Here is a 14,829-nt window from a genome sequence, read left to right on the forward strand (position 1 = left end):
CAAGGTCTCAGGCCAGCGCTCAGGTAATGACCTTCCACGTGTTGACGTTAGATTTCTTCGGCTGAGGCAGTGGGCAGTGGTCCTCTTCATATGCCTCTGCCAGGACCTCCCGATGCGGGCAGGGGGAGGAAATCACAAAGACCTTTGTCCCCCAGGGACTGAGTGCCCAGCACTCTTCCACCCCTGGCCTGTCCGCCTCCCCAGTGGGGTCCTGGCTTAGAAGGGAGATGGGACTGACAGGTGGAGCAGGGAGGGCCTTCAGGGCGGGGGAACACACAGCGTCCTACTACAGTGGGGGACACACGTCATCATGCATGGGCCACACCCACTGAAAGTCCAGCACCAAGAACGGCCTGAGAGTAAACCCCGGCCTTCGGGGTCCGTAGTCACGACGGGCCTGCTCTGGTGAGGGATGCGGGTGGTACAGTGGGCGGTCTGTGCGGGTGGGTGAGGGTGTATGGGAAGCTCTCTGTACTTTCCACTCAATTTTGCAGTGAGCTGAAAAATTCTCTAAAAAATAAAGTTTGCTTTATTAAAAAATCTAAACAAAAAAAAAGGCAATATGTTATTCTGGTATATCAGCCTATGTTAGTGAAACAGAGAAGATTTAAAAACTATTATAAAACATAAAGTAATACAAATGACACATTTATAATCCAAAGGGTATATTAATATCTACATCTGAGATGGTCAATTATTTACTGTCTGAGCAGGAAGAAAGCTGGCTGTCAGCAGCTGCTTCAACATCCCTTCAAAAATAAGACCCCAATTTGTGCTTTGGTACAAACTCTGAGGCAAAACACTGTGTGATTTGGGAAGAGTCTTTATTTCTAGTTCCCAAAGGCTTCCACTGAAAAGCTTTACAAGCTTTTCCAGAAAAGACAAAATATATTCAATTTGTAGTTGAAATAAACTGCATTTTGACATCAGTATAATGTTGAACATGCTTTTAACGAGAAAACAGAGAAACAGAAATTCTAGGGTAGGACAGATGGAAACACTGGCAGATAGACAGATAACGGCTGAGGAGGAAGGGGAGATCTAAAGTGAAATAAAAAGAAGCAATGTTTTAAACCACGAAGAGGACATAACTGTCACTCCAGGCTGGGCCAAGAAATGACTGAGGAGACACCTACAGAAAAATTACAGTGCTGGCTGAAAACGAGGCAGGGAGTGGTCACCAGTGCCAAGAGGAAACTTGTCCATTTACAAAGTGTTCAGGCAGAGAGTTAATTAAAAGAGACAATAAACATTTGTGAGATACTTTCTGGTTAGGAAAGTTTACTGCTAAATGGATTTGATTATAGTGTTTTAGCTATTAATGCCATTTACAGGACAAATAAAAGGTATGTTACTTTATAAATTAAAGAAAATGTTTTCCTTTGACACTAGTAAAGACAAAGTAAAATTTAAATAAATAAAAGATGCAGAAAATTTCAGAATTTAATTTAAAAGGAGACACTGTTTCCTTTAAAAGAGCCAAGCTGAAAAGAGCTCCCGGCACCTGTCCTCTTAGCAATGGTGGCACAGGGATGCACTTCCCCTCCCGGACTCGAGGGCGCCCTCCCGTGGAGGTCCCCAACCGCACTAGCTGAGCAGAGGCAGATTCAGGTGCCTCAGGGGGCCTTGGGCCCCAGGAGCTGAGGAGCTGAGAAGACGGGACTTTCCCGTGCTGTGAATCCCCTCTCTCCAGAGTCGCACAGGGGTGCACAGGAAGGAACAAGAGGACGATGGAAGTGTTACTGAGCAGCCCTGACTGAAACCTCACAGGACTGCAAAAGGGGGAGGTCAGAGGGGGCCGGGGTAATCCAGGAGGGCTGAGGGAAAAGCTACTTTGCCCCAGCTGTGAAAAGAGAAGCAAGATCCAGGGAGGTGAGGCCAGGAGAAGGAGGGGACCACATGAGTGACTTCTAGTATGAAAACTCAGTGAGTAAAAATTAAAAAAAGAAAGTGTGATGCGAGCAGGGCTGTTTTAAACTATTACAGGAGTAATGATTCATGATTACATTTCCTTATTCCTCACCTTTGCATCTGCTTGTAATCTTAATCCATATAATTCAGCCAACAATCCACAAGGCACTTCGTACAACACGTAAAGTAAAAAATGATTACAATATTTGGAAACAGCCTATAATAATTCTACTATGCATTTCTGGTAAAGCATAAGCTTTGTTTGAAGAGCAGCCATTTGACATCATTTCAAAGGTTAAAATTTAAAATCTCTGCAGGTGATATTCAGATTGTTTTTTTTTTTAAGATGTGAAATTTTACTTTTACCTAATAAAATCAGGGTAGGGTCTGAGGTAAGGAAATGGTGATATGGGGACCAGCCTGCCTAAACACAGAGGTTGGGCTCCATCTCTGAGGCCTCATAAAGAACATGTTGGTTGTAAGATTTATTTAGAATTTGTTAAGTGGTTGTATTTTACTTATCTGACTAACTTTCAAAGAGAATGAAAGCTTTGTTCAAGGTGAGTAAAGAAACCTGTAAGAATACTTTCATTAAAAATTAAATATGAGATGCTGATGGTGAAATGAGTAGAGAGCATTAAGCAAGGACACTGACATCTAACCCCGTAGACTGAGTGTGAGTGTTTTCAACCCCTTGACTGTCAAGGGCACTGGATTAACTTGCTAGGGCTGCTTAAACAAGTACTGGACGGTACAGAATGACAGAAATGTGCCTAACGGTGCCAGAGTCCGAAAGTCCAAAAGTCCAAATCAAGGTGGGCAGGGCCCTGGTCCCTCTAGCATCCATGGGGAGGACCCTCCCTGCCTCTTGCGGCCTCTGGCGTTGGCAGGGTGCGCAACTTCTGAGAGCTCCCGGGGACAATCTCTTCTGGGCCTTTCTCGCAGCCTCTGGTAACAGCTGGAAATCCTTGCCTCGCCTTGGCGTGCATCACTGCCATCTCTGCCCTGCCTTCATAGGCGTTACTCTCCTGGGCGGCCTCACACTGTCTCCTCTCTGCACCTCTCTGTATCCAAACCATCACCTTCTTACGAGGACACCAGTCCTCCTGCGTCAGAATCCCACCCACTCCAGTAGGACCGCATCTTAACCGATCCCGTCTGCAACCATCCATTTCCAAGCAAGGTCACCCTCTGGAGTGCTAGGGCTTAGGACTGCTAGCATGTCTCTGCAGGGATAAAATACACTCCATAACAGGCCTCATTACCTGGGCTTGTAAAGTCAGGACTGGGACTAGATGCAGTGTACCTTAACTGGTATGTGTGTGTGTGAGACACGTCCGTTTGAGAAGATGATGAAGGCTAGACACCCCTGACTCGAGCGCACACCTACTCGGTATTGCGCACAGCGTCAGGTGGTCACAGGTGCTCCCCAGTCCCCAGGACCCCAAGAGGCGTGGGGCCTCGAGGAGGCAGCGCCATCTCTGAAGTTTAGTTTCTCCGAGAGCATCACTGAGCTACAAACACAGCGCCGACGGCTCCCAAAGACATGTGAGCTGCCCAGATCCTCGCACCACGCTGCTCCCTTACAGGCTTCTGGGTGAGTGAGCCTGGGAACGGCTGGGTGCAGAGGAGCACCCGTGCTCTGGGTGCCCTGGGCAGGGCGTCACGAGTTAGGACCCACCAGAGAGAAGGAAACCCGCAGCCGTGACTCTGCCTCCCCGGGTCCAGATGGCTGGGAGCCAGCGCATCTCCTGAGCACCGCTAACCCGCCCCATTTGCTGGCCCCACCTAGCTCCGTGTCTCCTCCAGCTCCTCTTCTCTGGCCCTTCTCTCTAAAGGACAATGCCTCTCGCTGTGAGCCTCACCCTCCCGGCCAGGGTGCGGGGCTCCAAACCACTGCTTCCCCCAGTCCTCCGAAGGTCCCATCATGTCTCCACTTCCAGCTTGCCCCTTCGTCCCTGTCACAGGTATACCAGAACGGCCGGCAAACAGCAAGCACTCAATAAATCCCGGTTGGAGGGCTGATGCTTTGAATAAATGACGGATGCACTTCCGCATTGATCTGACAGCTCCTTGCCAGGCTCACTGTGCTTCGACACAGCTTCCTACCACGGTTCTCTACAAAGTATCCCTGGAGGCCCAAAACAGAATCGCAGCTCCTTCCCAACCCTCCCAGTCCCAGCATCTCCTCCGTGAGTCCGTGCCCCTCACAGACTCTGACCGCCGGGTCACACCCAGTCCTGCTGCATGCCCTCCTGCTCGCCCATCCCCTCTGGTGCTTTAGCTCTCGCCCCCTGTCACCCTCGGAGGCTCTGAGGTCCACCCTCTGATGGTTTTACGCCCCCTGTAATGCTCTGGGGCTCTGATGTCCTGGCGGTCTTTCCCGGCCCCGCCTCCTTCCCTCCATCCTAACCTGCTCCCTTACAGGGCACTCAGCACCCCCACTCTTCTGCCTTGCTGCAGCTGGATGTGGGCCTAGCGTGAAGCCTGGATCGCTGTTCGCCTCTGCAGATCCTGCCCCTCAACCATGGCAGGTGCCACTGCCTAGGGTGTCCCTGCAGGCTCCCTGACAGTTCACAGGGCTTGCACCAGTTCCTGGGCAGCCACCGCCCACACCTCCCGGTCACTACCCGCAAGCCCCCAGCCCTGACTGCCCCGTTCACACAGACAGCGGGTCTCATCCTTTATCTGGCACTGAGACCCTGCCAGCCAGAGTTTCGACCCTCCTAGAAACGGGCACCTCCTTCCACAGGATGCCTGCTATCATGCCACTGCCTCGAAGGCCCTTGTTTCTTCGATTATTTCCCAAAAAAATGCACTGGGTCCAGTTCTATACGCTGGGATACGGAGGCCCACCAAGACGGACAAGCTCGCGTTGCTCGCTGGGGAGTGGAGGAGGGGGTGTAAAGAACCACTAATAAACAGACACAGATCCTCTTCACAGAACAGGAGTGAAACACTAGCGCTGGTCCCTAAAGGAGAAGCTCGGACTGGCTTGAGAAGCACCTTCTCCGCCAGTCAGCTCTCCACAGCTCTGCAAGCGGGGCCGTCTCCCTCTATAGGCAGCCATCAAACCTTCCTTGCCCTCCACCGACCTCTAACTACAACCATCGTCTTCCCCTCCCTGTGGGCTTTTTTAAAAAGATTACTCTGCACATGCCATCTGCACATTCTTTTTCATTTAGCTGACTTTTAGTTGAAAACGTAACGTGTACATAAGACAAAAGGAATGTGGAAGAGGCTATTGCAGTTCTGAGCTGTCCAGTTACTCACCAACCAACCATAATTGAGCTCCTGCTTCCCCAGTCCACAGAACCCACTCTGGCAAAGGTCGCCAGTGACTGTCCCTCCTTCCACAGGTGGGCCTTTCCAGCCTTACCTGACTGAACCTCTGCACTCCTGACCCAGGTCCTCCCTGAGTCAGGTTAACAGTTCTGGGCAGTTACAGTGGACTGTCCCGGCCTCACCTGACTGCACTCTGACCCGGGTCCTCCCTGACCCATGTCACAGTTCTGGGAGGTTGTGGTGGACTGTCCCGGCCTTACCTGACTGCACTCTGACCTGGGTCCTCCCTGACTAGGGTAACAGTTCTGGGAGGTTGCAGTAGACTGTCCCGGCCTCACCTGACTGCACTCTGACCCGGGTGCTCCCTGACCCATGTGACAGTTTTCAGAGGTTACAGCACAAGCTCTTTCTTCCTGGTGCCTCTGAAGAAACTGATGTGAAACACCTTTACCCATTTTTCTCTCTGTAAGCATCCACCTTAGGTAAACTGACCATGTAATTCTTATGATCTTTATGGGGTGACTTTGAGAGTGAAAGAAGGCAGTATTAGTAATTATTACTCTTCAATAGTGAGTGTATAGAACTAAGATTGCTCCATACAGACTGGGAATATATGGTCCCTCTGTTCTCTTGGAGATCACATCCACTGTTGTGGTTATAAGAACCACCATTTGCAAAAATAAATCTGTAGCCTTGATGCTGATAGTGAATTTTATTTTCCAACCCTCAGATATTGATTTCCTAAGTCCATGCATGCTAAGTCGCTTCAGTCATGTCCGACTCTTTGCAACTCCATGGACTGTAACCCGCCAGGCTCCTCTGCCAATAATTGCCTGAGCAGGAATAGTGGAGTGGGTTGCCATCGCCAGAGGATCTTCCCAACTCAGGGACTGAACCCATGCCTTTTATGTCTCCTGCATTTGCAGGCAGGTTCTCTACTACTAGCACCACCTAGGATGCCCTGATTTCTTACAGATCTCTCAAATTCAGCATAGCTGAAGCACGGTCCTGTCCATTCCGAAAACCTGCTAATCCTCGTCTTTCCCTTCTGGGTCAGACAGACAACCCGCCTGCTCGGCTCTCAAGCGGGGGCTCACTGCGCACATCCTGTTCCACCGCACCCGTCTGGTTTAATCACCAAGACATGCTGGCTTCAGTTCTGAAGATCTCTTTAGTTCACCATCAGAACCGGACTGTGGTCATAACCTTTCATCCCACCTCCTGGCTCCAGGCCTGTCTGCCTCTGGCCCTTCCAACCTGCAGCCAGAGGAGCCTGAAACCGCCCACACCGCTGCCCGCCCCTTTCAGTGGCTGCCTGCACCTCCAGGGTAAGTAAGGATTCTCATCAGGCTCTCGTTCTTGACCCCTTCACCCTCACAACTCTCAGGAGATGAGGCAGCTTGTGGAAACACACACACACAACCCCCCACTAAGCTGTCTCTTCCGAGGTCTTCGTTCATGCTGCAGACCTCATTTCACTCACCTGCGTCTACAGCAATTTCTCCAGTCACACAGCCTGCCCAGAGGGGAGCCTGGCGCCTCTCCTGAACTCTCCTGCTGCTGCCCAGAAACATTAGTCTGAAATTGACCATGTTCTACTAGACTTTGTCCTACTAGTTCCTACAATTACTAGTCCTACTAATGTTTCCTACTAGTTGGTAAACTTCATAAGGACAGGGGCAGTGCCCCTTAAATACTTCATAAATAGTCATCCTATTTTTAGGAAATCTCACCCATTGTTACGGATTTAAACCAGCAAATTAAAATAACTAGGACTTCATATTTAAATAAACAACTTCATTACCCCTACATTTTTTCACTTGTGTCTATGTGTTCTATAAGGTCTTAAAAATGAACAAGGGCTTCAGCCGTCCCAAATCGCCAAGTTTTATGAAATTAATTTTTAAAAGCAGATCTTAAGATAGGACACAGGGTGATTAAAAATATGGTTGTTATGCACAAAAGCTAAGGAAAGAGTAAATAGTTAAGACTACAGAAAATCAGGATAGATTCCAATAGCTGTCTGGCTTGAAAAATTTTGTGAAAATATTACCCAAAAGTAATTTTTTAAATAAAGGAGGCTTCTCATTCCTTTTGTTTTTCATGTAGTATGTTCAGTCGATCAGTTGTGTCCGACTCTTTGTGATCCCATGGACTGCAGCACACCAGGCCTCCCTGTCCATCACCAACTCCCGGAGTTTACTCAAACTCATGTCCATAGAGTTGGTGATACCATCCAACCATCTCATCCTCTGTTGTCCCCTTCTCCTCCTGCCTTCAGTCTTTCCCAGCATTAGGGTCTTTTCCAAAGAGTCAGTTCTTCACATGAGGTGGCCAAAGTACTGGAGTTTCAGCTTCAGCATCAGTCCTTCCGATAAGTATTCAGGACTGATTTCCTTGTTTTTCATTACTTACGTTTTATAGAAAAATCACACTATTTTTCAGTGGGAGATTAGCATTAAATACCCTAAAATCTATCCAAACATTCTTCTCTACTTCCCAGACTATTTCCTCTTATGATCTCCATGCTCTTACTCAGAAAGAAAGAATTTTCTACTTTGTATGTCAAAACCCCAAACTATTTAACCTTCAAGGCATAGAATAAAATAACAAGTTTTGGATAAAATGTGGTGCTCCTGTCATTTATTCGTTCAAGTAATTTGGGGGGAATTTTAAAAGTATAATCTAGAATTTAAAGAATATTATTAGTTTTACCAGAGGGATAACAACAGCATCTGGCACAACTGAAATCTAATGAATAAATAGAGAACCACAAAGTAATTTAACAGTCAAGATTATGAATGACTCCAAATAGTTTATGTTCCTCTGACAAAGTCCTACTCTGACAGTAGTTTTTTACTTCCTACTTCATCATCGCTTTGTGCAAACATTCCTAATTACATTTTGGCTTACAAATCTGGTTTTGTGAGCTCTTCCTTTTGAAAAGGAAAACAATTTGAGGTATTCTGCAATTTAAAACATGCTCTGCTTTTCTCTTCAAGCTGAGAATTACTGGACTATTCCAAAGGGTCAGGCCCAGGTTTTCTAGCTAGGCAAGCACCCTAAGGTAGATCCTATGAGACAAGAATACATCTGCCCCTGGGCACTCCACTGAGAAATATGTCTGGTCAAAATTTAACTAAGAAGTTAGAGTATCTTTAAATGCAATATTTATTTTTTATTGGCAAGTTATTGATACTATAAAAAACAGCTCTCATCTCCTGCTAAATATTCTTGAATATTCCCTACCTGTCAGAAGGTGGAGCTCTAAACATATCTGAAACACTGGCTTTTTCTATGTATGCTTCACAAATGTGTGTAATGACGAGATCAAAGCAGGAGGAAAGTCTTTAGAAAAATGGTTCTGAAGAATATTCCAATTCTCTCAGGATAAAATTACCCACATCTGATATATATATGCTAACTCACAAAAAATATATTTAGGTTGTTCCTCTGAAACTTCCAATATACTGCCTATGATAAAAATGTAGGTATGGTAATTCCAAATAAAAGATAAAGTGCATTTAAGAGACACAGTTTAAGAAATCAGGACCACCGAATTGAATGTTGGCACGGGCATTAGCACTTACAAGCATCTCGGATGTAGAGCAACATGGCCACGAAGACGTAGTCAACCAAAGTCAGGGTGAGGCCATCGGCAAACAGGGCGTCCCAGACCACCAGGAGGTCCTGCAGGGGGAACTCTCGGCCAAACAGCAGCCGCACCCACCGTCTGCGGGAAACAAGAGCCAAACTCAGGGAACAGTACTTGTGAGAGCAATATAAAGAGGAATCATCTTCTCTTGCAACTGTGAAAAAGTCATAATTTTTAACTCATCACACTGAGCAAATATTACACATAGAAATATAATACGGTAAAGTCCAAGTTTTAGACTTTCAAATGTATTTTGTAATTTTATAATGAGGCCACAATCATTAAACTTTATTCCTATAGGTATACAACACAAGTACAATATTGGAAAAGGGTAGAAATCTTTCATATGCGTTAGAAATCATAAATCTCAAAAAGGCAAGGATAAAAATGAATGTAGTCTGATAGTTACTTCATTTGTAAGGTTATGAATTAAATAATAATGTTCTAAAATTTTGTGTCACTACTGACCTTTTTTGTTAACTAGACTCTTGCAAATGGTCATATGACAAATTATTACAGTCAAACAGAAAACTGCATTCTGACATTTCACTCCTATGTAAAAATATTCATTTTAAAAGTAAATGTGAAAAAAAAGACAGATGTTTTTTGTCAAGCATAGACAGTTATTTCAAATGAAACATACAATGATACTTGATTTTTAACTTCAGAATAACTTATCAAGGAGGTTATCTCTCTAGGGGTATCATTTCAAAACACAGTTACTTCTACGGCCAGGAGAATGGACACGGATGCTACAGAGCAAACACAGAAGCTAACAAGAATATTAAACAAGGTTTGTCTATAATTATATACCATAAATAGTAACACTTCAGACTTTGAGCAAATGCTAAGCCATTTATATCTAATTCTTATAAGAAAATTAAAACAATTCACTTGATATATTTTTACCATTTACTTCTAATTTTATATACATGGCTATGATTCCTTTACTCGAGCCTTTCTCTAGGAACTTCAGCTAGAAATCTATGTGATTCTATCATGCAACAAAGACTCAAAAATTCTAAATTTCTAGTACCAAGAAATAGCACAGAATAGGGGACATTCTCTAAAAATTAGTTCAGAGATATTACCTCTTTGCAAAATTCAAAACCAAATATAACCATCTGTGAGGTTAAAGTGAGGCCAAAAAAAAAAAAATTCAGATACTACTTTTTTCAGGGAGTATTACATTTAAGGAAGAATCAAAAAGCTGTGACAAAATAGTGTATAATAACACATACGTATCACAGTTTATTAAGAACCATATGATCAAATACTTGAATTCCTTTATTCATATTACCAAATTAATCAACAGAAAAATTAAGTTATATTTTCAACTACATCTTAAATTATGTTACTCAATTTTTTCAGGAAGAAAATTTAATGCCTAAGTGACATTAGCATTTAAAAAATGTTACAGAATTGCTTACAATTTTTACCTACCTTTTAATTCTTACCCCACTGCTAATATGAAAGGTTGCTAACACAAAATACATATATATATATTTTGTCTAGTATGCCTATATTTATGTGGCTTAGAATAAAACATTATTTCTACACACACTTCTTTTAAATTGAAAATGCTAATATTTACTATTTTAAGAAGCACCAAAATATCCCTAAATTACACAGGTTGCTCTTCTTAATTAAAAATAATTAATTGCTTTTGTAAAGAGTGTTGGTGGAACCAATGGGCAAAGAATGGGCAAAGCAAAAAACGCCAGGATTAAACCATTTAAACCTGTTAAAAGGACCTTTAAACTGATGACTGTATGGACAAAATTAAGTGATTAAAATCATTTAGAACATTATCATTCAGTTATCCAACTGGCACAACTGAAGAAAAAGCCATCAAAGAAAAAACCTGATGCGGACCTAGTGTATGACGTGGTGACCACAGCTGGTAACAGGGTGCTGTATAATTGAAATTTGCTGAGAGAGAAAGAACTTAAATGTTCTCACCAAAAATAATAATATAATAAACATGTGAGGTGATGGCTGTGTTACTTAAATATATGGAGGAACCCTTTCACAACATGCACCTACATCAATCACAATGATATATGCTACATACCTACAATTGTATTTGTCAATTATACCTCAGTACAACTGGAAAACAGAAGTAAATAAATAAACTTGAGAATTATCTTGGTTTGATGGATAGGTAAACTTTGGCACTTTGAAAATTACATATTCTGACATTAAAGTGACTCCTCCTGGTTTCAGATCTGGATGCCAGCATAAACTCACCAACAACGTCATCCTAGGCCCTGAACCTGCCCGCTTCCCGCCTGGAGTTGACTTCCACGCTTTCCTTATTTGAACAAGCCCATGGTAACTCCTGCTGCAGTTTCCCCAGACACTGCTTCTGTGAGGCCTTATGTGGAGGGACCTTTTTTTCTGTGTGTTTTTCCTGTTATCTCCTACTAAAAGTAAAATGCCTTTTGAAAAAAAGGTGATGTATCATATTACAAAAAACATCATTTGTCAAAAAAAAAAAAATAACAAAGGTTAATACACGCCACAAAAATGCAATGCCATCTTTACCCCTCTTCCTTAAAGTTCAAATTCCTCTCATTTTCTCAGAGACAATCACATCTGTGGTTTCATCACGGATAATGCAGAGAAGACAAAGGAGCCTACTTCTCAGGAATAATATATAGTCTTACTATTTTTGTAACAAAATGCTCAGTTATTGCCCAAACCTCCTGTCTTGCAAAGTGCCTGCCATTCCGGGTTGCGCTAGCCTAGCTTCGGAACCCACTCTGCAGCGACACAGGTGGGCAGCCGCCTCCACAGTAGGTCAGGCGGGGCGCTCAAACACCCAGCAGTCGACAGTGAATAAAACACGCTTGCAAAACCACAGCACACAGGTCTTCAGGGCTCCCATATTTAATGTTGAATCTGTGATGTGCCGCTTTATAAGTGTTTTACATTGGTTTATTTTTAAGTTTCACCTTGCCGAGTACACTCGTAAATAATTCCGGGGCAAGGACCATAGTGTGTGTGCGTGTGTGTGTGTGCGTGTGTGTGTGTGCTCGTAAATAATTCCGGGGCAAGGACCATAGTGTGTGTGTGTGTATGAGAGAGAGACAGCGACAGACAGACAGACACACAGAGAGAGCCAGAGAGCTCTTTGTAAGAGAACATTTTGCTTAGTGTTTTACATGTTCACCAAGATCTTTGTTAAACTCACTGTGACGTCACCTGTCACGCTACTTAGAAGCAAAGGTGTAGTTAAGTTGGAAATATAGGCGTTGATCTTATCAGTGGCAGCATAAAAATAATTCAGGAAGTGGGGGAAACCCAGAAACACAGAAGGAAAGAATTAATTAGTAGATGCCTAGCATGTTCATCAGGTTGGCCAAAAAGTGTGCTCGGTTTTTCTGTACAATGTTTGGAAAATCCAAAGGACCATTTTGACCAGGCCTCTTCCCAGGTGGTGCCAGCGGTAAAGGGTCTGCCTGCCAGTGCAGCAGGCATGGCTTCGACCCCTGGGCTGGGAAGATTTCCTGGAGCAGGAAACACAACCCGCTCCAGTATTCTCGCCTGGAAAATCCCATGGACAGAGGAATCCGGCAGGCTACAGTTCACAGGATTACAAAGAGCTGGACACAACTGAGCGACTGAGCACAATATGTAAGACTCTTAGTGGGTTGTACATGTAAGGATATTAAATTAAAGAAAAATATAGTTTCCTCTATTTAATATGTACTTACAGGAAAATTAAGGCCAAATTCTCAAAATATTTAAGAAGTCCTGGTATGACTAATGGAATGCTTTGGGACCAACAATGATCTTATCAATAATTTAATCACTTTTATCCCAACTAGATTTAGTTCATACATATATCCACCACACAAAACTTCCTGTGCTATTTTGGGCTTTCTTCATTGAGCTTAAAAGCCAAGAAAAAAATTCTTTATGGGATGAGTTACCAGTAGAAAGTATTTCTGTGTGCTTTTGTATTCTCAGAAAGGAAAACGTACTCTAAGAAATGAGGTCTTGTAAAGAAGTCACTCCTAAAATTAACATGCTTTTATTGCAGTTAAGTTTAAGCTACACTTAAGGGTAGCATTAAACCTTCTTTTAACTTCAGTTTAATTGCTTGATACTATTAATCTTGCATTATGTACATTACACCTACAGATTGCAACGCTCGTAACCATGTACCTTTTATCACTTGTGTTAATACAATAATTCATATTTTACCAAACTTACTTAGTAATTAAAATCTACACAAACCAAAAAGACCATCTGATGTATTAAACGTAATAATAAACCACCCGAAGACAGGACAGTCTCTATGTCTGTACTCATGCGACACTACTCTCATTTTTAAATTTCTATGTAATTAAGCTGCTATTCCCTTGGGATCAGTAACTCCTGATGGTTATTGCTTAGTGAATGACCCATGGAAACACCAAGAAAAACACACTTTTTACTGATCAGCTTATGAAAATGACCAGTTTGACTGAGGTTTAAAAAAACAGCCTTGCTCCAACATGGCTGTGGTGGGTTATGTATGCAGGAAACAGTTACTATACTAAATCTTCATTTTTTTTTTTTCTTCCGAGATATGGGTACAGCCACCTTCAGAAGAACAAGTAAAATGGAAAAGGTATATTCAACTTAATTTAACAAACATTATTAGGGCATCTTAAGTAACCTGTGATCATGAAATGATATCACTGGATAAGCATATAAGAACACCAAAGCACAGTTAGATTTTTGCTTAATGATATCAATCTTGTTTTTTGCTTTTGTTCACATGGGCTTTTCAAAGGTAACAGTTTTCAAATGACTAGTAGAGAAGGAACACAGAATCCAAATTTGGTGTTTGTATCAGAGAAAAACAAAAGTAAACCAAAAGTAAACCAAAAGGCCTGATCCTTGTGACTGTCACCTCTCTGACTGAATTTAGGCTCTTCTTATATTGGGTTCCTCTGCACTCAGTTGCTTTGAATTAATTTACCTTGAGTCTTCCTTCATGTCAACTCTGGCAGTCTTAAAATTAGAATAAAATATTGAAGTTATTATAATTAGGGTCACAAGGCATTCTCATCTAACTGCTTTGGAGAGCAAAGGCACAAAAGATGGAAGACAAAATAAATAATTTTTCTCCAGTTTCCCATTTATTCTAACAGCTCTGCAGAATAAATTATTAGAAGATGCTTAGCCTATTTGCTGTTTTTTTTTACCTAGTCAAATAAATCAATTTGATCTTCTTAAAAATATCTGGGATCTGCATACATTACAGAAACATCTGAATACTTCATGCCCATCAAACTCTACTGCAAAAACACAAGAAACTGCAACTTCAAATTAATTATTATCTTTAATGAACTCAAATCTACTTTCTAAGCGCTCCTTGTAATACACGGTTGAACTAGCTTGAATTTGGCTTTCTGGGAAAACATGCTAAACCTAACTTAATCCCCACAGAATAAGTACATGAACTGCTCAAAGTATATTTTTGACTTTGGGGAAAATTCCCTGTTCCTTTCAGAGGGCAGCACATAGCCCTTTATTAAGGAAGGCTTCTTTTTCCAAAAATAAGTTCCTAATAATTATCGCCATTCCTACTGTAATTTATTCTCTTTGGCAAGGGTTGGAAGCTGTTTTGTCAGAACAACTGCAATACACCCTTGGCAAAAATAGCCTGAATGGAAAGCAGAGCCTTGTGCATCCATGGTTTTCCAGGGGCACAAGATGCTCTGAGGCCGTGGGGCACAGAGAATGATCATCACCTGTCTACAGACACACACACATCCCTCTTTAAGAGACAGACCTGCCATGTGGATTACAAGCGTGGTGCTTCAAGGACTGCGGAACTTCAGGATGTATGATTTACCAGCAAGTTCAGATACATCTACTGAAAGATGGTCACAATCCAATGCCGCTTTAGTTCTGAGATGAGACTGTGCTCTCACTGCTGAGCACTGCAACCGGGGTACAGCTGGAATCCCAGCTCTGAC

General features: G+C 42.9%; 1 protein-coding gene across 7 annotated transcripts in view; it reads right to left on the reverse strand.

The window, feature by feature from the left end:
• The window catches only part of TBC1D5 (TBC1 domain family member 5), a 565,131-nt gene that overhangs the window by 141,862 nt on the left and 408,440 nt on the right, over positions 1 to 14,829 (reverse strand). For all 7 annotated transcript variants that reach the window (XM_065943328.1, XM_065943324.1, XM_065943321.1 and 4 more), the window contains one exon: positions 8,787 to 8,929. In XM_065943328.1, coding sequence (XP_065799400.1) covers positions 8,787 to 8,929 — 143 coding nt within the window. The remainder of the gene's footprint in view (positions 1 to 8,786; positions 8,930 to 14,829) is intronic.

The sequence above is a fragment of the Muntiacus reevesi genome, chromosome 8 (assembly GCF_963930625.1).
Source record: "Muntiacus reevesi chromosome 8, mMunRee1.1, whole genome shotgun sequence".
Lineage (NCBI taxonomy): Eukaryota > Metazoa > Chordata > Mammalia > Artiodactyla > Cervidae > Muntiacus > Muntiacus reevesi.